Source organism: Oryctolagus cuniculus, chromosome 8, assembly GCF_964237555.1.
Source record: "Oryctolagus cuniculus chromosome 8, mOryCun1.1, whole genome shotgun sequence".
Lineage (NCBI taxonomy): Eukaryota > Metazoa > Chordata > Mammalia > Lagomorpha > Leporidae > Oryctolagus > Oryctolagus cuniculus.
In genome coordinates this window covers 107,962,179-107,986,830 of record NC_091439.1, presented here as the reverse complement: position 1 = coordinate 107,986,830, position 24,652 = coordinate 107,962,179, and the positions used below count along the sequence as shown (strand labels likewise).

Genomic DNA, 24,652 nt, shown 5'->3' with positions numbered 1-24,652 from the left:
CAGATCAGAAAGTAAATCCAGGTAATCTAGAACCAATATGGAGAGTGCATCCTGAAGGTTTTGATCTCTCTGTTGCTTTGTACCAAACCACTCTCAATCTTAGAGGCATAAAGCAACCACCATTTTATTATGCTGAAAGATGTTACGAGTCAGAAACTCTGACAGGGCAGCAGGTGCACCTTGTCTCTGTCCCTCATGTCTGGGGCCTCAGCTGAGAAATCCCCAGTGGCTTGGGTACCAAATGGTCGGGGGCTGGAATCATCTGGGTGCTCCTTCCTACCTGCTGTAACCGAACAGAATAAAGTAGGTGGCTCCAATGCAAGACATTTACTCATATTTCTCCCAGTCCGGGAGGCCAAGAAGTCTAAGGTTAAGGTGTTGGTAGATTCTGTCCTTGGGGACGCACGTGGTGTGGACGTGGCCGCCATCTTGCTTCACAAGAGTGCAAGCAACCTCTGGCCTGCCTGCCTTCCTTTTTTTTTTTTTTTTTTTCTTTAAATAAAGGCGCTGATCCCATTATGGGGACTCCAACCTCAGGACCTCATCTAAACCTAATTACCTCCCAAAGGTTCCACCCCCTAAACTCATCCCATTGGTGATCAGGGCTTCCACCTAGAAATTTGAGCGGGGAGGGACACAAACATTCAGGCCACGATAGCACCTATGCTACTTAGGCTGGGAGGAGCTGAAGACCAGCTTCAGGAGAACTTCGAATGGCCTCTCCACGCGGCTTAGACCTCTCTCAGTGTCACAGCTGTTCTGTGGAGCATGCTAAGCTGGCGTATCCCAGGAGGGAGCATTCTGGGAACAGGTGGAAGCTGCGTGAGCTTTCATGGCTCGGCCTTGGAAGGCACGGGATCCCCTGTAGTCCCACTCTATGGACTGCTGCAGCTACAGGTGTGGTTGGGGTGGGGCTCAGACTCCAGCCCTCTGTGACGGAAGTGTCCAGGAATCTCTAGGCACTGGAAAGAGCTGTTACAGCCTGGGATGTGAGTCCCCCAGTGTTCTTGAGCATGACTCTGTGTGTAGAAAAGGCTCTTCAGAGGGGGGTATGTTCTCAATTTAAATGACAGTCCCATTTGAAAGTTAATGTTTTCTTAGGCTTTTAAGTTCAACTTGGAACTTCATTATTTTGCTTATAATTTTAACAGTTTATAAGAGTTAATTTTTTTAAAGATTTATCTATTTATTTGAAAGTCAGAGTTACACAGAGAGAGGAGAGGCAGAGAGAGAAAGAGAGAGAGAGAGGTCTTCTGTCTGATGGTTCACTCCCCAGATGGCCTCAAGGGCCGGAGCTGTGCTGATCCAAAGCCAGGAGCCAGGAGCTTCTTCCGGGTCTCCCACGCGGGTGCAGGGGCCCAAGCACTTGGGCCATCTTCTACTGCTTTCCCAGGCCACAGCAGAGAGCTGGATTGGAAGTGGAGCAGCTGGGACTAGAACTGGCGCCGATAGGGGATGCTGGTGCTTCAGGCCAGGGCGTTACCCAGCTTGCCACAGCGCCAGCCCCATGTAAGAGTTAATTTTTAAGAATCCTAATGCTTGGTTTGATTTCCAAACTTGGCTAATTAAATACCTTCAACCAATTTAAACTCCATTTGTAGAAATATTACATTTGATTTTAAGTGCTTTTCTTCAAACATCTATGTCAGCAAGCAGAATGTTGTCAAATACTAAATATGTATTCAGCATTTACTATGTTAAACTTATAAATATGGTGAAGCTAAAGTTTTATAAATCATTCTTAGAATGAGCATGGACTTAAAATTTCAGTTTAATGTCATAATTCTCCATCAGTTCCTCAGTCATACACAAACCAGATATAAGGTTGTTACTGTAACTGACCAAGTTCTTACAAATATGCACATGGCTTTTGTTTTATTTTTATTATTTTATTTGAAAAAAATTTCATTTTATTTACAAAGCAAAGAGAAAGAGAGAGAGAGATCGAGAGAGAGAGAGAGAGAGAGAGAGAGAGAGAGAGAGAAGGAGATCTTGCGTCCCCTGGTTCACTCCCCAGATGCCTGAAATAACTAGAGCTGGGCCGTGTGGAAGCCGAGATCCTGAGCTCAATCCGGGTCTCTCATAAACTCTAGTTCGTCCATTTTTATTGTAGCATCAAAGATCGACTTCCACACTTAATCTGAGGAGGCTGTTAGAACACGCTTCTCTCTTCTAACTGCATATCTGTGTGGGGCTGCATTTTCTTCATGCTTCAACCAAGATTATTCTCTTAAACCGGAGAGACATTAAGGGGATTTGCAGAAATGTAAAACTTGTTCCCCTCTCAAAAGCACGTTTTGTTCCAGGAAATATGGTTACTCATCATAAAGTATCTATATTAACATTTAATTAGTTAATTATTATTTTAGATGTAATCATTTAAAAATATGTCTATCTTTAGGCGCTCTCAATCACTTTTTTTTAATTTGACAGAGCAGTGAGAGAAAGAGAGAGAGAGAGAGAGAGAGAGAGAGAGAGAAAGGCCTTCCTTCCGTTGGTTCACCACCCAAATGGCTGCAATGGCCGGAGCTGCGCTGATCCAAAGCCAGGAGCAGGTTCTTCCTCCTGGTCTCCCATGTGGGTGCAGGGGCCCAAGCACTTGGGCCATCCTCCACTGCTCTCCTGGGCCACAGCAGAGAGCTGGACTGGAAGAGGAGCCACCGGGACTAGAACCCGGCACCCATATGGGATGTTGGCGCTGCAGGCGGAGGATTAGCCAAGTGAGCCACGGTGCTGGCTCCAGCTCTCAGTCACTTTTAAGAATGCAAAGGGGATCTAGATCATGGGAAAAACATGAGACGTTGCCAAGTCCTCTATTTTATTATGTTAATCTATTCCTTTGCAGTTATCACTTTACTTAAATCATTGCAATTTTTTAAAGGATTTGTTTTTGTTTATTTGAGAGGCAGAGTTACAGAGATTGAGAGAGGGAGAGAGACAGACAGAGGTCTTCCATCCTCTGGTTCACTCCCCAAATGCCGCAATGGCCGGAGCTGGGCTGATCTGAAGCCAGCAGCCAGGAGCTTCATCCAGGTCTCCCACGTGGATGCAGGGGCCCAAGGACTTGGGCCAACTTTCACTGTTCTCCCAGGCCATAGCAGAGAGCTGGATCAGAAGTGGGGCAGCTGGGACTTGAGCTGGTGCCCATATGAGATACAGGTGCTGCAGGCAGTGACTTTACCTGCCATGCCACAGCACCGGCCCCAGTCCTCCCTGTCTTTCACCCTCCCTTTCTTTGTCAAAATTTGACTTCTTTCAGGGTCCAGTCCAACATCTTTTTATCCTTGAAAAGAGGATCCCTCCAGAGGTCTCCCACCTCTCCTCTGACACCCCTAAACGTTTTGTTTACTGCCTCTTCCAGGTATCAAGTAATCTTAATCACTTGCCTGTAGATTGTGGCTTCTTCTAAGTCGGCAGCTACACTGGTTAAGGAAGAAGTTGTGCTTTATTTTCTTTGTTGTGTCTTACATAACATAATTGAGAAATATTTATGTGATGCGTTGATTATTCCATTTAAATTATAAGCTTTAACTTAAGGCAGTGGTTGTCACATAGTGCTTGCATGTTCCCAGAGCCCGATAAGACACAAACCTGTTTTCCTAAGAAATTCTCAGAATGCTTACCCAGTCCTTCACGGTGTTGTCCCTACAGGCAGGAACCTTGGTTTGAATGCCAGCTCTGCCTTTACTAAGAAGGTGAACCTAAACAGGAGACTGAATCTCACGGCGCCTTGTTTTTCCATTAGTAAAATGGAAACAAAAACGATGCTCATCATGAATGAATCCACGCAAAAGCCTTCTTGCAACAACACAAGAAGGATTTAGAAAAAGGCCTCATGTGTTATTTTCCATCCATTGTTAAAGCCTTACTTTATATTCCCAGTTATTTGCTGTATTCCCTTCCAAGGGCTATTGGTACTTTTGAGTGCAAGTCATTGAAAGAAAAAGTCATGGAATTTGGATGACTTTTCAGGTACAACAGTGAGGAATGACTTGGGGCCTGGTGGAACCTTTCTCCCCCTGGGGTTTGGTTTCTTTTCCCATCTACGTCAGCTGGAAGAAAGCGCCCTGAATCCACTGTATGTGAGTTTTGCAGATGCCAAGTCCCAGGTTGCAAAGGGCGAGACTAATATAAAGATAGACGAGACGCTTCCCACTGATGATCTCAGGGGCCGGGCTGAGCTTGTCACTGCCCACGTCAGCACGCTGCTAGCCACAGCAGCCCTTGTCTTTCCTCCACAGCGCTGACAGTTCAGCTCCCGAGACGCTGGGCTGGGATCCAGTCTCGCCTGAGGAAGCCGTGGCTGGGGTTCCTGTAAGAGTCTTACCCTCTCTGCTGGACGGCCTTGTCCACACGGCAGACCCTGCTTTGTCATCGTGAACTTGACCCTGTCTGTCATTTGCTGTTTACAGCTACTGCTCTCCTTTTCTCCCCTAGATTAATACCAAGATATCAGTGTCTACCCTGAACGCTGTTGCAACTCCAAGAATCATAGACCTGGCCCACCCAAGGATGAAGTTGGAGGGTCTGTGCTATGAAAGGGAAAGAAATGAAAGGCCCATCCGCCCGGTAAGCCCCCCACTCACTTTCTGCTTGATCCCAGGGTACCATTTTGCCTCCACAGGCCTGCGGCAGGAAGGAAGACTCAGCTCCGTGATACGGAGAAGGGCAGAGGCGTTGAGGGCAACAGCCTGGACCCTGGGTCAGCCGAGCTGGGTTCAAATGGCAGCCTCATGACGCCAGCTCTGACGCTGGGCCTGCCTTCCTGAGCCTTGGGCGGTCATGTGTTGCGTGGTGTCTCAGTCACCGCAGATGTGTGGCACTGGGCCCGTAGGACTGTGTCTCGGAGAGATGTTGTAGCCATGTTCGATGTGGAAGGAACTCTGGCATTCCCACAATGGCAAAGCTGGCCAAGAAGCCCTTCTAGGACGGGTCCCCTTATGAAGCGAGCTGTGACTGTGTTTGAGTGCCTACTGGGTGCCAGGCTCCGTTCCCAGCGAACAAAAGGGAGCTCTGTGTCCCCAAAGGGAGATAAGCGATGAGTTAAGTCGCTAGGTAAGACAGAGTCGGGGAGTGGCAGGTGCCGTGGGGATGGTAAAATAGGCAGCGAGTGAGCTGTGGTCGTCAGGAAACACTGCTCTAAGGAGGGAAGCTTGGAGCTGAAGGAATAAGAAGTCAGCCAAGCCAGGAGCAGAAGTCCCCAGGCTGGGATGCACAGTGATTACCTGGGGGTTTAAAAGCCCCAAATAGAAGTCCTTTGGACAGAGTGATGCCAGGCAGAAAGACAGACTTCTGGGACGTGCGCAGAGCAAGGTGCGAGCCCTAACTCTGAACGAGAGCAAAGGCTAGGAGCTGTGTCCTCCTTCAAATTTCTCCAATGAAGCAACACAGCACAAAGGCAGTCGGGCCTGTGTGGTTTTCAAAGCGAGACCATCGGGTCCACACTAGTTGTGTGCCAGAGCCGAGTCCAGCTCCTGGCAAACACGAAAGAGCCGAGGCTGAGGGAGGCAGGGCTAGCAAGTGCAAGGGTCCTGAGGCAGAAGGGATGGGGGAGGGGGCAGCCGGCAGGTCCCCTGGGGGCTTGGGGACCACCAGGAGGAGATTGTGAGTCGCTGTGAGCAGACCGAGCAGCCACACAGGCAGGATGGAGGCCTGGGAGTGATGTGGTCTGACCTGAGCTGGGAAGTACTGTTGTGATGAGCAGGTGGGACGGCACCGGTGAGGCCGGATGGCGCAGGGTGCGTGTGGGAGCAGGGAGACTGGGGAGTCTACCGAATAACCCAGGAGAGGTGGTGACTCCAGCAGGGGTGCAGCCGTAGGGACGGGGAGAAGTGGCAAAGTTTGGGGTCTTATTTCTGTGTGTCTGTTCCCACCCTAGGTAGCCCCCGCCGCCTTGCTTGCCACAGCCAGCCCTCGAATAATAGCTCTGGCTAAGTCCAAGCCCCTTCACCAAGATTACCTACCTGCTCGTGACGCCTGCTGGCCAGTGTCGTATGCCGCTATTCATCCAAAAGTATCGCCCAGAATTCAAGAACTGACTAATCCAAACACCCGGTATGTGAATTTCAGGCCGGAGCGTTACAGGGAGGGCTGGGGTTGCAGGGAGAGGGAGAAGGGTGGCCTGCAGGACCAGCAGAAAGAGTAGTAGAAGCACAGATGAGTTCTGAAACATCTGCCTCCCTTGTTATGTTACTATGGCAAAGCCGTGGTCTTATCACCAGAAACAGAAGCCTAGCATCACAGGGTTAGGGGCTGGGTGTTGAGATTAGCTCTAGCAGTCAGTGAGGGATGATTTATGCAACATCTTGGTAAGTAAAATGAACTACAGAGCAGAATACGTAACACACAGAGACTGTGTAAGACGGCAACTGTGCGTGTGTCTGCCTGTGCCCACGGCGACTCAGAAGTATATGCCTGGGGGCCGGCGCCGTGGCGCACTTGGCTAATCCTCCGCCTGCGGTGCCGACATCCCGTATGGGTGCTGGTTCTAGTCCCGGTGGCTCCTTTTCCAGGCCAGCTCTCTGCTGTGGCCCAGGAAGGCAGTGGAGGATGGCCCAAGTGCTTGGGCCCCTGCACCCGCATGGGAGACCAGGAGGAAGCACCTGGCTCCTGGCTTCAGATCAGCACAGCGCCGGCCGTGGCGGCCATTTGGGGGGGTGAACCAACGGAAGGAAGACCTTTCTCTCTGTCTCTCTCACTGTCTATAACTCTACCTGTCAAATGAAAAAAAAAAAAAAAAGTGTATGCCCAAGCCAGCAACAGGAGCAAGACTTGTTTCTCATTAACTAGGCTTTTGTGTTTTTTCAATATTTTTGCATCATGCACACGTATGACCCATTTCAAATAAATAAGGAAATATGCTTAACAAGGAAGAAAGTGCCTCTTCTTCCGGTTGTTATTTTTTGGGGGGGAAGGGAGAAGGGACCTCTTCACTTGCCTGGACCTCACCTCATTTTGTTACCTCCAGAAGATAACAATTGATTTCCCCCATTTGAGCATCATCGGGAAAACCTAGTTGAGGCAGGAGAAGCTGTGGAGGTCTTGAGCTCAGGGAAAAGGAGATGTGTTGGTTCTTACGAAGTCTTTTTTAAATGTCATCACGTGCTTGTCCTTGAGCAAAATAAGGTTCACCGTGAAAGCTCCTGCCACACTCTGCGGGCTGAGGAAGGGAAGGGGCAGTGGGGTTCCCAGAAGGTGCATTTCAAAGGTGTGCTTTCCCCCCAGTGCGCCCGAGGGGGCTTGTTTTAACCTTGCCAAAATGATGGAGGAACTTCCAGAATTTTTTTTTTTTAAATATATATTTTTTTTTAATTTTTATTTTATTTTATTTTTTTGATAGGCAGAGTGGACAGTGAGAGAGAGAGACAGAGAGAAAGGTCTTCCTTTGCCGTTGGTTCACCCTCCAATGGCCGCCGCGGCCGGCGCGCTGCGGCCGGCGCACAGCGCTGATCCGATGGCAGGAGCCAGGAGCCAGGTGCTTTTCCTGGTCTCCATGGGGTGCAGGGCCCAAGCACCTGGGCCATCCTCCACTGCACTCCCGGGCCACAGCAGAGAGCTGGCCTGGAAGAGGGGCAACCGGGACAGAATCCGGCGCCCCGACCGGGACTAGAACCCGGTGTGCCGGCGCCGCAAGGCGGAGGATTAGCCTAGTGAGCCGCGGCGCCGGCCAACTTCCAGAATTTAATTGCTGTCCAAAGAGCAAAAGCTGTAGAATCAGAAAGACATGCAAATCTGGATTTGGACATAGAGCATCCTTTTTTTTTTTTTTTTTGGTTAAGATTTATTTATTTGAAAGGTGGTTAGACACACACACACACACAAAGAGAGAGAGAGAGAGAGAGAGAGAGAGAGAGACTTCCTTCCTCTGGTTTATTCTGCAAATGGCTGTAATGGCCAGGTCTGGGCCAGGCTGAAGCCAGGAGCCCGAAACTCTAGCCAGGTCTCCCACATGGGTGGCAGGGCTCCAAATACTTGGGCCATCCTCGCTACCTTCCCAGGTGCATTAGCAGGGAGCTAGATTGGAAGTGGAGCTGCCAGGACTGTAACTGGTGCGCACGCGGAATGCCAGCATTGTAGGTGGTGTCTTATCTTGTGTGCCACGACACCAGCCCCCATCAATCATTCTTCTAACTTTTCTGAGCCTTCTCTCCTTGTCTGTCCACTGGGGGTCGTGAAAACCAAAATAGGGTGTCAAGTGCCAGGCGCACGCTGGGAGTGGGGACACATCAGTTCTGTTTCTGTGCACCTCATTTCAAGTTGACCTCTTTTCCCCATTCCAGGTCTCCCATGCACATTGTCTACTACGATCCAGATGTCTTTAAAGTCAAGCCCAAGGCCTTGAAAGCACAGTGTTCTGCCAGAGTCCAGGAGCTGGCACAGCCGCTTGCACGTTAACAGCAGAAAGCCGCAGCAGCCGGACACTGGTCACCTATCTAGAACGCATAGTGGATACCTTAGTTCCCTGCTCTGGTGTGGGCAGATCCATACCCCCAACTCGTCCCCCTCCCCAGAACTGGGGCCTCCAGGGAACACCCTGGTGATGGGCAGGTAGCAATTGCTACTGTTAGCCGTCACCATGTCTTTAGCCAACTCTGGAGCCTCCAGCATGCAATAAAAGAGAAGAAGAGAGTCTGCTGGTCACCCTGTGTCCTTACGAGCACCTTGCCTGCCCGCTGGCCACGGCTGGCAGGAGGAACACTTTTCCAGGTATTTGTGCGGTTTGCTCTTTCCTTCCCCAGTGGCTGGTCCTGCCACCTGGGAGCAGAGACCAGTCCTTGAATTCCTTTGCAAACTCCCCTTATCACCTAGGGAGAAAAACTGCTGAATGGTGAAATCTTTTTGGATACATTGAAATGAGTTTTGTAGCCTGTAGCTGAGGTTTAGGGAGCAGCTTGCTTTAATTCATCACAAGCCCACCAATCTCTGTTCCTCCCTCGTGCTCAGAGTTGACTTCTGTGAATAACAGAGAGTAGAATGGTAACACACAGCTCCTGCTCTCTGAGTGCTCATTCAAACATCGCGTCTATCCAGAGTTTGTATTTGTCTCCATGCATCAGTGTTTTATGAATTGTGCTCATTTTTACAGAGGTATATCTGTATTTCCATGAATGGGAACTTAACTTGAAAGCCAGCTTCACAGATGAATGAGTTCTCTCCTTCAGGCTTCCGTGTCATGGACAGATTCTACTACGCTGTAGCTTTGAACTTGAGTTTTAGAATCTGACCTGAGTTTGTATCCTTCGTGGATCCTTAACCAGAATTGGGATTTTTTTAAAATAAAATAATGTTTTAATTCATTCACTTATTTATTTTATTTGAAAAGTAGAGAGAGAAAAAGAAAGAGGGAGGCAGACTGGCAGATTTCCCATCCATTGGTTCACTCTCCAAATGCCTGCAACAATTAAGACTGGGCCAGGCTGAAGCCAGGAGCCCAGAACTCACTATGGTTCTCCCATGTGGGAGGCAAAGACCCAACTACTTGAGCCATCACCTGCTACCTCCCAGGCTGAGCACTCAGCAGACTTGAATCCATGCACTCTGGCATGGGATGTTGGGGTTCCAACAGCGTCTTCACCACCTGCCGAGTGCCCACCGCCAAGATATGAGTAAGCAAAGGTCCTCAACTCCTCATGCCTCACCTTTTTATGTACCAAGTGGGTTCCCACTGCATTGTTGTAAAGATTAGATGAGAAATGTATATAATAAAGTATGGATTTGAAAAACAAATGTCCTTTTAAACCTCAACTCTGCCTCCTGGGGCGGGGAGTGCCGTAATTCATCTCATAATTCATAATTTATCAATATGGGTTTTTACATTGAATGAACCTTGGCTGAGCGTCGTTGCCTTGCCAGGCAGTGTGCAGAGCCCTGGGGGCTCCTTAGAGAGCCAGAGTGATAAAGTCTGCTCTCGTGGTCTCTGCAGCCTGCCAGGGGAGAGGAGTCCAACTCAGCCATCACAGATAAATGCCAAATGAGAGTCGAGGCAAGTGCTAAGAAGTAGCACGAAGGGTTTTCAAAAGGTTCATGGGAAAGGTATGTATGAAAAAAACTGTGCATGTGTTTAAACTATTTTGCACCTGAAAAATGAGCTTGTACTAAGTTGTTCAACATGCATGAACAGGATCTCGTCTGAGACACTAGGAAGGATAAGACAGCAGTTTGAAATGAGTCCCTCTCACAGCAACCGGCTTCTGCTAAAATTGAAGCAACAATAAACATCCAATTGATGGCAAACTTGGGTGGGAAAATGGTGGAATCACTGATGCTTTACAAAAAGTTTAGGGAAACATTGTCCCAAAGAAATCAGCATTTTCCAAATGGATAACGGACTTGAAGAGAGGAGGTGCCAGCCACATCACCATGTAGCCTGCGATAGCAGGGCATCCACATTAACCTTGCTGGTGCCCTAAGGGATGAAGACCAATGACTAACAGCAGAAACCATTGCTAGTGCTGTAGAAATCTCGGTTGGTTCAGCTTACACAATTCTGACCAAAGAACATAGAGAAAGCTTTCAGCTTAATGGGTGCCAGAATTGTGCCCTGATCAGCCACAGACAAGAACAGAATGTTCAATGGAAATTTCAGACCAATGGGATCATGGTCCCGAAGCATGATTTATTATACATAAATATTCTTAAATAAAAATCATAAGTTATAGAATAACGGGAGAAGCAGCATGGCTTTCCCAGGATGATCCTGAAAGTGCAGCACGGTCAAAGCCATGACCACCCGGAGGCGGACGTGGCCCGTTCAAAGCCAGAGTGGGCTGGCCCAAAGCAAAGGCCACAGCGGCATTTTGTGTGTGTGATGGTCAAGGTAGTTTGCTGGTTGACCTCTGGCAGCTGCAGAGTGACACCATCTGCTTACCATGAGACTGTTTTGTGAAAGCCGGCCAAGGTTTTATCAGAGAAGTGTCTGGGAAAGCCTCAGACGGTCCGTCTCCAGCACAGCCTTTTGCTGCTCCTTTCTCTCTCGAACAAAGACAAGTTTGAGACGCTGTGAGAGCTTCAGTGGGAGGTCATCGGGCAGCCACCTGACAGTGTTGATCTGGCTGCTTCTGACCTGTTTTGTTTCCTACTCTTAAAAAATCTTGGAAAGGGCGCCCACTTTTCTTCAGCTAATGATGTAAACAAGACTGCATGACTTGGCTATGCCCCCAGGATGCCTGGGGGTTTAGAGATGGACTAAATGGCTGGTGTCATCCCTTGGCATCAAAGGATCTTGAACTTGAGAGTGTAGGTGGGGAAATAAGAGTTCATGGTTTTTGTTTTTTAATTCTAATTTCCCACACCCACAACCTTTTGAAGTCCCCTTGTATTGAAGGAACAATTAGGCTGGAATCTGAAAGCTGGGTAGGACCAACTAGCAGAGACGCACGGAAATGCCTTCGAGGTCACCGAAACGCAGCTCACGTCCAGCCTCCATTCCTCCTCCTGTAAGGACTCCTGGTTTTCTTCCGCGGGATTAACTTCTCATTGTTGAATGCTTCATTGGGATTTTTACTCAAGGTGTGCTGGCCCAGGATGAGCAGGTGACCCAGGCCAGCTAAGTCCATGCAGTGTCCCTTGGGACTTGGGGTCTTAAGTAGAATAATGCAAGGATAAGGGGTGTGAGTTTCCCCCATTATGGTGCCCTGGTGAGACTTTCTTTTGCTCCTTACCAGCTGAATCCTTGGGGTTTCCTAACTCCTTCCCTGGTCTCCATTACTTTTTTTGACTCAGGAGCTGCTGATGGCCTCGCAGTAAACCCCTTGTGGCAGCTGGAGTGATGCACTGGGGACAGCAAGGCAGCCAGGGGGGTTCAGATGGAGAGAATAAAGGAATTGTGCAAGGCTAGAGGAGGCTGAAGAGTGGGTGCCAGGCCACGCCGGGCACTGGGGGTCAAGTAAGGAGTTTCGTCTTCATTCCAAAACCAGTGGGAAGCTATTCAGTAATTGAAGCCTAAGGATAACAGAGTTGCCTTTTGCAGATACTACTCTGGCACATAAACGGGGCTCAGTGCGGGTAAGTGGGCCGCGTTAGGAACTGTTTGGTTTGGCCAAGGTGCAGATGGAAGTGGTGACAGACTTGAGAGGGATTGGTGGGGAGTGTGTTTGCAGGATTAGGTGGAGGGTTGGATCTGGGAAGGGGAAGAAGGAAAAAAGATAATTCCTGAGTTTCTAGATTATGGAACGGGATAGGTAGTGCCATGGTTTCCAAGTTGGTGTCCTTCCCAAATCCATGTTGAAACCAAATCCCCAGTGCGACAATATTGAGGCGCGAAACTTTAGGAGGTTAAGTCATTGAGGACCCTGTTCTCATGAATGGGTCTGTGCCTTATGACAGGGTTTGAGGGAGCCGGTCTCTCCCTTCCACCATCTCAGAATGCAGCAAGAAGGCGCCACCTTGATGCAGAGGGCAAGCCCAGACCAATCACTGAAGCCGCCAGCCCCTTAACCCTGGACCTCTCCATCTCTCGAACTGTGACAAATAAATTATTCCAGTTTCCTCAGTCAGCAGTGTTTCTCATAGCACCTGAGTGGACTGAGAAAGTAAGAGCCGGAATATACAAGTGGACAATAGCCAGGCCACGTGTGGTGGTAAGAGTGTGCCCTACAACCTCTGCAGTAACCAGGCCAGGCAGCCAAACCACAGCCTCCACGGAGGTCGTCCTGGAATGATCAGGATTTGATCAGCAGGGTCCTTCACTGGGGGCTATTTTTAGCCTGTCCATCTAACTCAGGACCTACCGGAGAAAGCCGAAGATGTTCCCTGAGCCACTCACATGAGATGCCGTTGTCCTAGTTCGTCCCCTCCAACTTCCCCAGCGACCTCTAATCAGAGCCCTTCCACAGTCTACCTGCACCGCCTCCTGCAATGTCGCTTCCCCACTCCCCCAGCTGCCCCGAGTCTCTGTCCCACGCAGGTGGTGGTGGCCGGCTCCCTCCCTCTGAGTAAGTAACCTCTGGACGTCCTCATTTCGGTGGCCTGGGCTCATTTCCACAAAGACGAGCCTTCACCGATGCGGGAAGCCTTGCAGCTTCTGATCTTGCCCCTGGGGAAGAAACACAGCCTCCAGGAAAGACCCCTCTCGGGGGAGGCCCCACCTTCTCACGGCCCCTCGGAGCCTAGCCCCCAGCTAACCCTGTGCTCAGTGCATCCACGGGAGAGCAGAACACTGGCCTTTCTTTCAGCTAACCCACACAACTGACCAGAAACAAATGGATGCTGTTTTGATGTCTGGGATTCATTTTTCAGGGGAAGAAATACGCTTTTTCCTTTAATTTTCGTAGGTTCTTGGCTAAAACAGATTCCTTTAGCAAAAGACACTTTAACAAGAGAAAAAGAAATGAGGGTTCTTTTTAAAGATTTATTTTATTTGAAAGGCAGAGAGAAGGAAGAAGGGAGGGGGAAAGGAAGGGAGGATGAGAGAGGTAGAGAGAGAGAGAGAGATAGCAAAAGAGATCTTCCATTCGTGTGCTCACTCTCCAAATGGCCGCAATACCTGGGGCTGGGCCAGGCTGAAGCCAGAAGCCGGGAACTCCATCTGGGTCTCCCACGTGGGTGGCAGATACTCAAGCACTTGGGCCATCTGCTGCTGCCTTCCAGGTGCATTAACAGGAAGCTGAATGGGAAGCAGAGGAACCAAGACTGAAACTGGTGCCCTGGTGTGGAGTGTGGTTGTCCTAAGTGGTGGCATAATCCATTGAACCCCAAGGCCACCCCAGGAGTTTTTTTTTTCTTTAAGATTTATTTATTTATTTGAAAGTCAGAGTTACAGAGAGGCAGAGGTAGAGAGAGAGAGAGAGAGAGAGAGAGAGAGAGAGAAGTCTTCTATTCGCTGGTTCACTCCCCAAATGGCTGCAACACTGGCAGGAGCTGGGCTGATCTGAAGCCAGGATCCAGGAGCTTTTTCAGGGCCTCTCACATGGGTGCAGAGGTCCAAGGACTTGGGCCATCATCTACTGCTTTCCCAGGCCACAGTAGAGAGCTGGATCACAAGAGGAGCAGCCAGGCCTTGAACCAGCACCCATATGGGATGCTGGTGCTGCAGGTGGCAGCTTTACCTGCTACGCCACAGTGCTGGCCCCGAGAAGTTTTGTAACACATAGGTTTCTATCTGTGTGAGAGACCCTCCCCCCCCCACCAAGAGGATGAGTAATTCTCAAACAGGTGGCTTTGAAGTTCAACTTGTGTAACATCTTCAACTAAGGACTATAAATGTCAGGGCTGGAGTTACCCCGCAGTGCACCAAGCAGCTGCCTGCAACACTGGCATCCCTTCCTGAAGCGCCAGTTTGAGTCCCGGCTGCTCCACTTCCAGTGCAGCTCCCTGCTCACGCACTTGGGAAAGCAGCAGAGGATGGCCCAAGTGCTTGGGCCCTGCTACTCACGAGGGAGACCTGAATGGAGTTCCAGGTTCCTGGCTTTGAGTTGGCCCAGCCCTGGCCATTGCGGCCATTTGGGGAGTGAATTAGTAGATGGAAAAATCTGTCTCTTCCTTTCAAATAAATAAATCTTTAAAAAAACATAAACTGTGAATTTGGCTGAGTCCCCAGGGTCTGACAGCTGGAAGAAGGCAGAGAACAGTTAGAGCAGCTCTGCTCTCAGGGGCTGGTGTCCTTTCCAAACCCATAAGCATCCCAAGTTGTCTTCAGGGCTCTCGGTGGTGGAAATGGGCGTGGGATACCTTCTGTCTTCATAAATCCATGTCCTGCTTTTAGGTGAGCAGAGGGAAGGCAGAGAACCCTCCGTGCGTGCTTTCTGTCTGTGCACCACAAGCTTCCTCTTTCATGGTGCCATATTCCAGCCCCCATGGTTGGTTATTATTCAGCAATGGTCACGCAGCGGTAGACCAGCAGGCTAAAGGGCAGCGCTGGACCAATGCTGGACCAGGAAAGAAGTTGTGCCAGCCGCCAACTGACCTCCCGGGCTTTCTGAGTGCATCCTTGGCTTTGGACTGTTGAGAGCAGGTGCATCTCCTTCAGTGAGGTCCTGTTAGCCCCCAGCAACTCCTGTGGACCAACCCCCAGCAGACTTCAACCCAAGTGACCCCTCGTGGGCCATGAGCAGCCTGCATGCATTGAGGGGGGGACTGTGCCTGTCACCGCAGCCTGAGCCCCTTACCTTGCCCATCTGCCCCCTCTCCTTCCTGAGGCCTGTGCTTCCACCAGGTTATGCGAAGAGGCCATGGCCCATAGCCACCCCTGGCAGTGGTGACTTGCAACAAGTAGCCTGAAGACACTCATTCTTCCAGAGCTGGTGTGGATTTTCCATTTCCGTCGGGGAAGGGCTGCCAGAGGGAACCGTGCCCCACCCAGTACCAGCACGTACCTGCCTGCTGCTCCCTCATGCCAAGGCGTGGTTGTCCAGGATGTTGGGCATCCTGGGCGGTGTTGCAAGGCAGGGCTGGTGGCAGGCTGGGACAGGGAGCAGCTGGCATTCAGTGTGGAGTGGGGAGAGTCACCCCCAGACAGCAGGCATGTGTGGCAGTGAGCAGGTGGCTGTGGCTCCAGCTCAGGAGGTGGACTTCGAAGACAAGAGTCACAGATTCAGGTAGCACAGTGCTTCCTGGGTAAAGATCTGAGCAGGCAGGGCTGCCCTGTGGCTTGAAGAGTCGGAAAGTACCACCTTCTTGGCTTCAGCACACTGGAAATAAGGAATAGGGTGGGAGACATTCAAAGTTCTGGCTGAGCCAGAGTTATGGCCCCATGCTGACCATGGGTGGAGTGTTCACATTCCCAGGGAGGTGGTGTGGACACGTGACCACAAGTGTACGTTCTGCAGGTAGAATGGCAGGACCTGAAGCCTGCACCTGCCATTGACCAACTGTGTATCTTCAGATACATTAACACCTCTCTGGGCCTCAGTGTTTCTCACCTGTGAAGTGGAGGTAACACAAATGCCATCAAGTGCCACCATCTGAGAGCTGGTGGGCAGGCAAAGCCAAGTGTGTAGCTCAGTGAGGTCAGGGAGCCTCTGCCTGGCCCAGGACTCTGCAGTGTGCAGTAAAAGGGAGGGCAGTACGGGGTGGTTGTAAGTTTGGGGGGTCTGGGCCAAGGCAGGCATTTCGAGGGGAAGACTTGGTTAAGACTGGGAAGAGTGAGAGGAGGAGGTTGGTGTTGTGGGATAGCAGATTAAGACACCACCTGTGCCATCTGCATCGCATGTGAGCACCGGTTCGAGTCCTGGCTGCTCCACTTCCCATCCAGCTCCTGCTGATGCAACTGGGAAAGCGGCAGAGGACGGCTCAAGTGCTTGGGCCCCTGCACCCACATGGGAAGCTTCTGGTTCCCGGCTTCAACCTGACCCAGCCCCAGCCGTTATGGTCCTTTGGGGAGTAAGCCAGCAAAGGGAAGACCTCTCTCTCTTTCTCTCTCTCTCACATTGAAACTCTGCTTTTCAAATACATAAAATAAATCTTTGAAGACTGAGCAGGGGACTGCTAGACACTGCAAGGGGAGCACTTTCAAGGCAAGAACAATCAAGATTATTTGCAACTTTATGTCTTCCTGGAATGTTCCCAAAAGCCATCATCCTAAAGGCGGAGGAAAAGTAACCGCAGTGCTCATGTAGTCAGTACACACTGTGCGTGCAGATGGCTTAGGGTCACGCCCTCTGAACTGATCCCAGCACTGTTGAGTGATTGCACTCGGCAGTGAATGGAATGTTCTGTGTGCAGCGTGGTACGTGACAGATACCAGCGATGGTCACCATTGATGTTGCTCTCCCGGCCCTAGCCAATCTGTCCTGTCGGTTTCCTGATGCGTAACCTTCCACCTCCAGAACTGTCATCCACCAGCTCCGGCTCTAGCTGGCTCTTTCGTTTCTAAAATGCCAACACCAGCAGCAGTGGTGCCTCCTTCAATCTTACAGGCACACGCATCTGGTCATGGAGTTGTTCCTAAAATCCTAAAGGGGGTGTGGAAGCTCAGGTTGCAAGCTTTACTAACCCCTTAGGAGACCCTGTAGGCTGTGCTTAAAGGGGCCTTGTGCAGACCCAGCACTATGCAAGGCAAAGGGACGGCAGCGCCCGAGCCATAGCGCTCGAGTCTCTCTCCAGCTGCTGGAGTCATGAAGGTGCCCTAAGCCCCTCAGCGTTCGTGCTTCCCTGCGGATCCGCAGGTGGAGGAAGGGATGGTTTTCATCTCTAGAGAATGAATCCAGCCTAGACATTCTAGTTTGTGGAAAATGGAATTAAAAAAATTATTTTGGTGCAAAGCCTTCTGCAATTCATGCATGGTTTTTCAATGATCTGCATCACCCATAAACTTTTGGAAGACCCTTCATGTGCCTGGATCTCAAAATACATTTTTGTACCAAAATAAACTTAACTTTCAAAAAATATTTATTGTCATTTTATTTGAAAGAGAGACAGAGGTCTTTCATCTGCAGGTTCACTCCTTAGATCCCAAAAACAGCCAGGCCAAAGCTGGAAGCCAGGAACTCCATGTGGATCTCCTACATGTATGGCAGAAAACCCAGCATTTGAGCCACCACCTGTTACCTTCCAGTGTGGTGGAAATGAGAAGGCCATGCCAAGATGGCCGCTGCCAAGCAAGCATCAGTTACTCAGGAATGGCTTCGGAAACCCCCTGGGAAACCACCTGGCAACAGAGCCTGCCTGGCAACAGGCTGTGATTGGTTAGGGCATAAACCACCCATTGACCGGATTGGCTGCCTTGGCTATATAAGCTGCCGTACCAACTGAAATAAACGAGTCCGCAGGCTGCTCGCCTCTGGTCTGCTTTCACCAGTCTCCCAGTGTCTGTGTGGTAACTCCATGCCTCTTGCCCCCACCACGCTCCTCCTCTCAGAACAAATCCACAGCAACATTCCAGGATGAGCATTAGCAGGAAAGTGGGATTGGAAGCAGAGTGGCTGGGACACGAACCAGGAAACTGCCTCAGTTTCTCCCAAGGAACCTGTCTTGACCATCTCTTCTGGGCTTTCACCATGCTGGGGAAATCAGGCCTGCCTGCATCTAATAGGCAACAGAGATCTAACGTTATAACTGAGCCAGGTCCACCTGGCAACCCTTGACCAATTGACTCATAATCTCCAGGTGAGAAAAGAAGCCCACAATGACCCAAGTGTTCAGGCACCCCGCCACCCACTTGGGAGATCCTGTATGAAGCTCCTCGCTCCAGCCTGACCCAGCCTTGGCGGTTGTGGCCATCTGGGGAGCAAACCAGCGGACATAAGAGCTCTCTGTCTTTCACTCTCTCTGTAACTCTGACTTTCAAATAAACTAAATCTTTAAAAGAAAACATCTCCAGGTGAGGATAGGATCGGGGTGGTGCTGGGGTAGGGCCTGGTTGAATGACCACAGGAGGTGGGGCTGCAGCGCACATGGTGGCCTCCAGGAAAGTATCACGGTGTCTGGGGCATGACGGAAAGTGAGGCTTAGCTGCGCGGTGGGGAGATGGGTCTTGCTTTGGCCCCCAGGGTGGTGATTCAGTTGGTGTGGGTGGGGCTCGAGTGAGCAGTTCTAAGGTGCTCCGGGGTATTGCTTATGCTGCTGATGCGGTGCGGTTGGCTTGCTAGCGCCCCAACGGTAGACATCTATTCCCTTGCATGCCAGAAGTCTGAGATAAAAGAACGGGCTGTTATTGCTTTCTGAGGTCTCTCTCCTTGGCCATGGGTGTCATGTTGTCTGCCTACCGTGCACGCATCTGTGGCTCCGTCTCCTCTTATTAGGGCACCAGTCATCAGATTAGGGTGTACCCTAGCGATCTCAGTTCCCCTTGTTTACCTCTTTAGGGCTCCATCTCCAGATGCAGTCACCCAAGGTGCTCCCTGCCCAGGGTGTGGTCCCTGCCCCTCGGAGCAAGTGAGCAAACAGCGAGTGTGGGCTGTGCAGCTCACCGCCTCCTAGGAGATGTGTGCTGTCTTACAGTGTGGACCAAATCCCTCAGTTCTTTCTCCTCCCCTCTGGCGCTAAGCGATCACTGGGGAGAGAGGTCCAAGAAATAGCCAGGAGCCAGGGCTCTGTGGACCACAGGGAGAACTTCCCACGCCAGAAGCACTCCAGGGCTGTCTGCCTTGAGATGCACTGTGGAATGTTCCAGGAGGTGGCCGACCTCCCTCTCTCAAGATCCCCCTCTCCAGCTCTCAAAGCCAGGTCGGGTGGTCTATGTCAAGTGGGTTTCCTTTGCCTATTTCCCTGCGCTGGTCTAAAACGTTGCTGTGGTGGGAGCACTGGACAGGAGATCAGTTCTCTGTGCACCTTGCTGCCGCCTGCAGGGGCACTGGCGCCCAAGCAGCTCCTTGGAGCTGGCTCATCTTGATTGACAAGGGACTCCCGCCCTCCTCCCCGACACCTCACGGCCTCCGTCCGGCTCACTGGGTCTATGAGTCTCCTTTCCATACCTCTTGTAAGTGGGACCATGCAGCATCTGTCGTCCCGTGGCTGATTTCCGTCACTCAGCGTGATGTCCCCAGCATGTCCGCCCAGGTCACGACGTGGCAGGATTGTCTTCGTTTGTGATGAAAACATTCTTTCGTCGGTACAGGCCCATTCTTCTCTTGTAGACGTGTAGGTTTTCCCTCATCTTGGTAAAGGTAAGTAAGCGGGATTAACACCAAACTAAAGAGCTTGTGCACAGCAAAGGAAACTGGGTGAAAACACAGTTGGCCCTCAGGATCCACGGAGGGGGGCTGGGGATTGGTCCTGGACCCCCTGCAGTCACCAAACTCCTCAGAAGCTGTAGCCCCCTGCATAAAGTGGCGCAGCATTTGCACAAAAGCCACCGTACGGTCTCCTGTGCGCTTTCAATCCTCTCTAGATTACTCGTAACAGCTAGGATAAGGTGAAGGCTGTGCAAATGGTGGGTGCACCGTATTCCTTAGGGAATAATAACAGGCAAAGTCCCCATATGTCCACCACAGAGGCAATTGGCTTTCCAAATATTTTCAATCCATGGTTGGTGTGATCGGAACATAGAGGGCCATCCGTGTTTGCAAAGCACATATCTGAGAAGAGATTGATCTCCAAAACACACAAGGGACTCCTGCAACCAGTAGGAAGCACACACGCCTTGACACGTGCGGTCTGGAAGGGTGACTGGAGGAGAATTACAAGCAGCACGGACGCAGCCACCACGGACACACAGCCGTGCTGGCCGCCGGGGGTTCTGTAGCATCTGCAGTTACCTAAAGGAAGGCAAGACGTTGGCTGGGAAACAGCTGTCAGAGCCGCTCCCTCGAGCAGCAAAACAGCTGTGTCAGAGCCGCTCCCTGGAGCAGCAAGGTTGCAAGATGTGCACGGGAAACAGCAGACCCCCGGAGCCTCGGCAGACCCCGGGGTCGCAGCCTTGCCAACCATCTCTGTAAAGAAACTTTCCGGCAGAAAGCCCGCGAATCAGTGGCTTCTTGCACAGCCAGAGCGAAACCTGCCTAGATGGGTTTTCTAGCTCCTCCAGTTTACATTCCAAAGGAGATAGCTTTGTTGTTGATCAGATAAGGAGAGCTCCAGTTTACAGGCAGCGGCTGCGGGCTGCATTCCCAGAATGTCCCAGAACGTTCGATTTCTGTGAATCAAAGCGGTGCGATGTAAAAATGGACAAGGAAAGGCCTGGAAAAGTCTCTTCCTGCTGGGTGCCCTTGTGGCCAGCGATTCACAGTGTCAGGAGAACCACGACTATTTGAAGACATCCGAAATCCTACAGGCGGTTTGTTTATTACACTGCTATTCCAGTATTTACCATGACTAGCACTTCAAAGTTTTATAAATCCTATAAAAATGTCATCGATGTGATGCTGTTGGTAGAACTAGGACTGAAAAGACGTCCAGATCCAAGTTGGCTATGATAAAATAGCGCCAAGAAGCTCACGAGGCTGGAGTCAGTGGGAGCGGCTGAGCCACCTGGTGCTTCCTGCTGTCCAAGGCACAGGGGATGTGGGCTCGGTTCCCCGGGCTCTGAAGATAAAGAGCCTTTCTCTCATTCCAGTTGGGGCAGGGCTGAGGCTGACCCGGATATGTTAGGTAGGAAGTCAGAAATTGAGCCAGGAAGTCAGAAATTGAGCCAGGAAGTCAGAAATTGAGCCTATGTGTGTCTGAGAAAGGCCTGAAGACCAGCACCCACTGAGGAACCCCAGAAGCCCAGCATCTTGTACTTCAGAGTCCTTCCCAGATCCTGGTGACCTTCCAGGGGGTCCTGCCCCTTCCACCCGGTAACCTTCCAAGTGCAGCCCAGTATCTGCACTTCTTCTCTTTTTTTTTTCTTTTCTTTCTTTCTTTTTTTGACAGGCAGAGTGGACAGTGAGAGAGAGAGAGACAGAGAGAAAGGTCTTCCTTTTGCCGTTGGTTCACCCTCCAATGGTGGCCGCGGCCGGCGCACCACACTGATCCAAAGGCAGGAGCCAGGTGCTTCTCCTGGTCTCCCATGGGATGCAGGGCCCAAGGACTTGGGCCATCCTCCACTGCACTCCCGGGCCACAGCAGAGAGCTGGCCTGGAAGAGGGGCAACCGGGACAGAATCCAGCGCCCCTACCGGGACTAGAACCCGGGGTGCCGGCGCTGCAAGGCAGAGGATTAGCCTATTGAGCCGCAGGGCCGGCCCAGTATCAGCACTTCAAAGTCCCACCTGGATCCTGATGACCTTCCAGGGGGTCCTGCCCCTTCCACCCGATAAGCATCCTTCCTCTAAGGCAGGGCGACGCCAGGCAGGCTTCCCCTGTCTGGTAACTTCAGGGGGAAAAACTCAGAAAGGAATTTTTCGTATTTACACCCAACAAGTCCTTTGTTTGGGAGGAGAAGAAGGAGAGGGGGAGAGAAAAGGTGGGAAGGCAAGACCCATCCCCTTAAAAACCCCAGCCTAAATGTGCACTAGGCACTCTCTCAGGTCCTGTCTGGAGAGGTGCCCATCCGTTCTTACAGATGTCCCTATCCTAATAAACCTTGCTACTTTGCTTTCCATTGCTCTCTGTCTCATGCATGAATTCCTTCTTGCACGAAGACAAGGACCCTGCCTTCTCCAGTAACAGATGGACCGACAGCGCATTATCCACTCATTGTAATACCTTAGCACGCCATGTGATGCACCTGCCAGCTGCCATGATGGGAGACATGGGACCATACAAGGAGTGAAAGGGGGTAGCAGCTAGATTCTGGGAAATCTCCACCTTCTCCCAGAAAAAGCGTGAATATTCCATCCCTTGATTAGGACGCACCTCCCCTTTCACTGAATGACTCATGTATAATGTTAAACACGGCTCAGAAAGCGCGCCACTCCTCTCCCAGCGTGCTCTGTTCTGTCTGTGACGTGTGGAGCCCTGCTCTTGCAAAGGAAGGCTTGCTGTGTGCTCTTCGCTATCTCTGACTTGCTGCTGAATTCTTTTGATGTGGGTGTGGTTATATTAATTTTTAAAACGATTTATTTAATTTGAAAGCCAGTGTTATAGGGAGGGATGGAGAGACAGAGATCTTCCACCCACTGGTTCACTCCCCAAATGGCTGCACGGCCAGTCCTGGGCCAGGCTGTAGCCCAGGAGCCAGAGGCCCCATCCGGGTCTCTCACGTGGGTAGCAGGGCTCAAACACTTGAGCCATCCTCTGCTGCCCTTCCCTGGCCATTAGCAGGGAGCAGGACATGAACCCGTGTCCCTATGGGATGCTGGTATGGCAGGCAGCGGTCCAACCCATCACACCATAACACCGGCTCCACGGTTGTATTGATTTTTACTCCAGGCTCTTGAGTGGGCAACTGGCCTGAGGATAGCTCAAAGGAAGGAAGGAGGGGTGGGGGGGAGGGGCTCAGGAAGATTGCACCTGTGCCCCTCCAGCTGTGGTCCCTGGTCAGAGACAGAGACAGAGTTCCTCCCCTGCTGTTGGCCCCTTATATTCGGTAGTGGGCAGTAGCTCTAGAGGCGTGAAGCCGCCTGGGAATTTTATGGCGCCTCCACCAGTTCCAAATATCCATATTTTCCTGGCATTCCCCACTTAGGTCCCGGATGCAGCCAGTGTATCCTGGGAAAGGGGGCATTTGAATTGACAAGTAGAATAGAATTACACACAGGGGCTTGTGACGCCCAGCTTGTTCAGACCTACACTAGCTACTGGCTGCTTATCCCATATTACTTTCTTGAACTGAAGTCTAGGGCCTGGGTACCTGGCTGCACGCGTTGTCTGGCACCGCTCCACTTTAGGAGACAGTCTATGGGGAAAGGAAAAATACTGTTCAAACACGAAAGCAAAAATGTACCCCAATAATCACAGGTTTTTTCCACTCTAGAAATATATCCCTTATACTTTTATTTATGACTACGGAAAAAAACGAGTCTTGAATGATGACAGCTCTCCAGGACATGTTCCCTGGAGGAGGATGGCTGTATAAGATACTGGACAAATGTCTGATACCAGTGAGTTCACAAGTGAAAAAAATCAAATTGTATGCCAGCATCAACTGTTTATGTTAAAGAACGAGAACTTGAACAAACATCTCCATAGCTGGAGGGCAATTAATTCATCCTGAAAGATCCCGGCAACTGTTAAGTCATTCTTTCTTGAAGATCATGGCAAGATTAGTGACGCTGAGTGTGTAGACCAGGCTCGTACATGGAAATGGATCTACGAAGCAATTGAAAACAATTCAAATCACCGTGTTCAGTTAGTACAGCTATGGAAATACATAAGCTTGCCTATGGATGTAAATGGCACTCATATTCATTTTCTCTTGAGTTGTTTGTGTGATTAAAGAAAAGCAAATTGGGATGGTTTCCGGGGCCCAGGGGCTGAGGGAGGAGAGTGGACAGGTGGAGCACAGTGACACTGCTCCGTGAGACACAGCAGTGCTGGGGACATGTCACCGCACATTCGTCCGAAGCCATGGGATGTACAACACGAAGCATGTGCCCCAGTGTGAGCCATGGGTTAATAATGAATCAAGATAGTTCACCGATGTCACCACACCAATGTCACCAGGAGGAGAAACGGGGAAGGGGGTTTACGAGAACTCTATGTTGTTTGCTAATGAAAAGTCTGTTTATTTTTAAAAAGGAAATCGGTGGAGGAGCTGCCGCACAGTGCATTCCTGAGGAAGCTTGCATCACCCACCAGGGATCAGGCTCAAACACGCCCTGGGGTCTGAGTGTACTTTGCATGAAGCTGCGTTGTTTATTTTGCAAAGGCATGGGGATCATGAACCAAAGGAGAGCAGGAAAAATAGCTGGCACCCATTGCCCAAGTGAGCTTTCTCATCGGAGTGACCCTTGGGAGCACCCGATGCCTCCTTCAGAGGAAGCAGGGTTGCCCTTTACAGGAAAATCCCAAATCTCCCTCAATATATTTATTATTGAAATACGGTATCTTAGCAATTCTCACCATAGGATTCACCGTGTCAATGAACATGCATGAGGGCATTTACGTGTCGTGCCAACTCTCAGGGGACTTGTCTAAGAACCACTGCATGATTGGAGGTGTCACACACGGGGCTCTGGCAGAACCCACAGCTCTGGCTCAGCCACAGAAGCCAACCTTGCACTCCTGCGATCCGGGAGACTCCAGACTGGCTCGCCACCGTCAGACCCCAGCCTCCTGCAGACCCAGGGCCGCGTGTGTCCTCAGTCTGTGAAAAGCAGGACTTGGTTCTTCATCACTCTGCTGCTCTCAGAGGTTGAGCTTTTCCCACCCACCAGAGGGGAAAAACAGCCTCACAGCTTTCGGGTTTCCAGGAG

General features: G+C 50.8%; 1 protein-coding gene and 1 long non-coding RNA gene across 3 annotated transcripts in view; one reads left to right on the top strand and one right to left on the bottom strand.

The window, feature by feature from the left end:
• The window catches only part of SPMAP2L (sperm microtubule associated protein 2 like), a 45,295-nt gene extending 36,666 nt beyond the window's left edge, over nt 1–8,629 (top strand). For both annotated transcript variants that reach the window (XM_008267821.3, XM_008267820.3), the window contains 3 exons: nt 4,438–4,569; nt 5,879–6,054; nt 8,280–8,629. In XM_008267821.3, the coding sequence (XP_008266043.2) occupies nt 4,438–4,569; nt 5,879–6,054; nt 8,280–8,394 (423 nt within the window). In that variant the 3' untranslated portion in view covers nt 8,395–8,629. The remainder of the gene's footprint in view (nt 1–4,437; nt 4,570–5,878; nt 6,055–8,279) is intronic.
• A 4,708-nt stretch (nt 8,630–13,337) lies between these two features.
• Nucleotides 13,338–24,652, bottom strand: LOC138843563 (uncharacterized). Its single transcript, XR_011378467.1, has 3 exons — nt 19,350–24,652; nt 15,312–15,626; nt 13,338–13,603 (listed from the first exon to the last, which is right to left on the bottom strand). It is a non-coding gene; the product is annotated as an uncharacterized lncRNA (long non-coding RNA).